Here is a 1,363-nt window from a genome sequence, read left to right on the forward strand (position 1 = left end):
TTCTGGGAGGGCTTCCAGGAAGGGAGACCCCAGATCCATACGAGGCTGCCCCACAGGTGGCTCGTGAACACGGTGGCTACTGGAGATGGAGGAAGGCGCTGGCCTCCTTTGCTTGGGTGCCATCCCTAGGGGAAAGGGAGGCTGCAGGAGGGAAGGGGGACACGAGATCATAGGGTGGCCCCTGTGCGGGGCTGCCCCGGCGCGGGCCAGCCAGGACCTTCCGGAAGGCCCACACGCCCCTCTGTGCCCCCCAGCTGCTGTCGGCCGCCAGCCTGTTCCAGCTGGATGCCCTTCAGAGGCACTGCGAGATCTTGTGCTCCCAGACCATCAGCATGGAGAGCTGCGTGAACATCTACAAGTATGCCAAGGTAGGACAGATACCGAGGCCGAGCTCCAAGGAAGTGGGGCTGCCATTTTGGATTGCATTCGCCAGCGAAGGGAGGGCTGGAGGAGAGCACGGAGGCCCGGCCTGGGCCTGCGCTCTTACCCTCTCCTGAGAGCCCTTCCAAGAGGGGCCGTGCCAGTGGCAGGAGGGCTCCTCTACCAGCCACTTCTGTTTAGACAATGAATGTGGGGGGAAGGGGGGGTGCCAGTCTCGTTGTCCCCATTCTACAGAGAGGAAAGCCAAGGCAGGCCCGTTAACCACGTCTGTTAGGGAGGGTTCCGCGGTCTTCGCTGCCCGGCCCTCCCGGCCTCCCGGCCTCCCGGCCTCCCGCGGCGTTGCCCAGCCTCACCCCGTGGCCGTTTCCCCCACAGATCCACAACGCTCCGGAGCTGGCCCTGTTCTGCGAGGGCTTCTTCCTGAAGCACATGAAGGCCCTGCTGGAGCAGGACTCCTTCCGGCAGCTCATCTACGGCCGCAGCAGCAAAGTGCAAGGCCTGGACCCGCTGCAAGACCTCCAGAACACGCTGGCCGAGCGCGTGCACTCGGTGTACATCACGTCCCGGGTGTGAAGAGGGACGCCCCGGCCCGGGCCGGCCCCCCCCCGGCAGCCGCCCGCCGTGCCCAGCCTGGCCGACCTCCCCGCCGCGGGCAGAGAAGCAGCTCGGCTTCTCCACGCTCATTCCGGGAGGCGCCGAGAGCCTCTGACCCGCCATCTTCCATTTTATCGTGGGAAGGTGGGCAGGGCAGGCACAGAGAAGACTCTGTGGAAAGGGGGGGAAGGCCGGGGGGGGGCCCCAAGCTCAGGGGCGCCGGCCACGTTCTTCCTGGGAATCCAAGCGCCCCGGAAAAGTCCCGCCTGAGCCTTTGCCAGGTCCCCGCCTCTCAGGCTGTCTCTCTGTCTCCGGGTCCCTCTCTTGTGGGTCTGCCCTCAGCTCAGGCTTGCCCGTAGGTGAGACTCTCTCAGCCGAAAGGGATCCT

General features: G+C 66.0%; 1 protein-coding gene across 1 annotated transcript; it reads left to right on the top strand.

Annotated features, from left to right (window-relative positions):
- Nucleotides 1-254: 254 nt before the first annotated feature.
- LOC123255321 (ankyrin repeat and BTB/POZ domain-containing protein 2-like) lies at nucleotides 255-980 on the top strand (the record flags this gene model as incomplete). The annotated part of the gene is made up of 2 exons (XM_044684139.1): nucleotides 255-368; nucleotides 757-980. Coding segments are annotated over 2 exons (312 nt in total), but the record flags the coding sequence as incomplete, so codon positions are not given.
- Nucleotides 981-1,363: the final 383 nt, after the last annotated feature.

The sequence above is a fragment of the Gracilinanus agilis genome, unplaced genomic scaffold, assembly GCF_016433145.1.
Source record: "Gracilinanus agilis isolate LMUSP501 unplaced genomic scaffold, AgileGrace unplaced_scaffold43307, whole genome shotgun sequence".
In the NCBI taxonomy this organism is placed as follows: Eukaryota; Metazoa; Chordata; class Mammalia; order Didelphimorphia; family Didelphidae; genus Gracilinanus; species Gracilinanus agilis.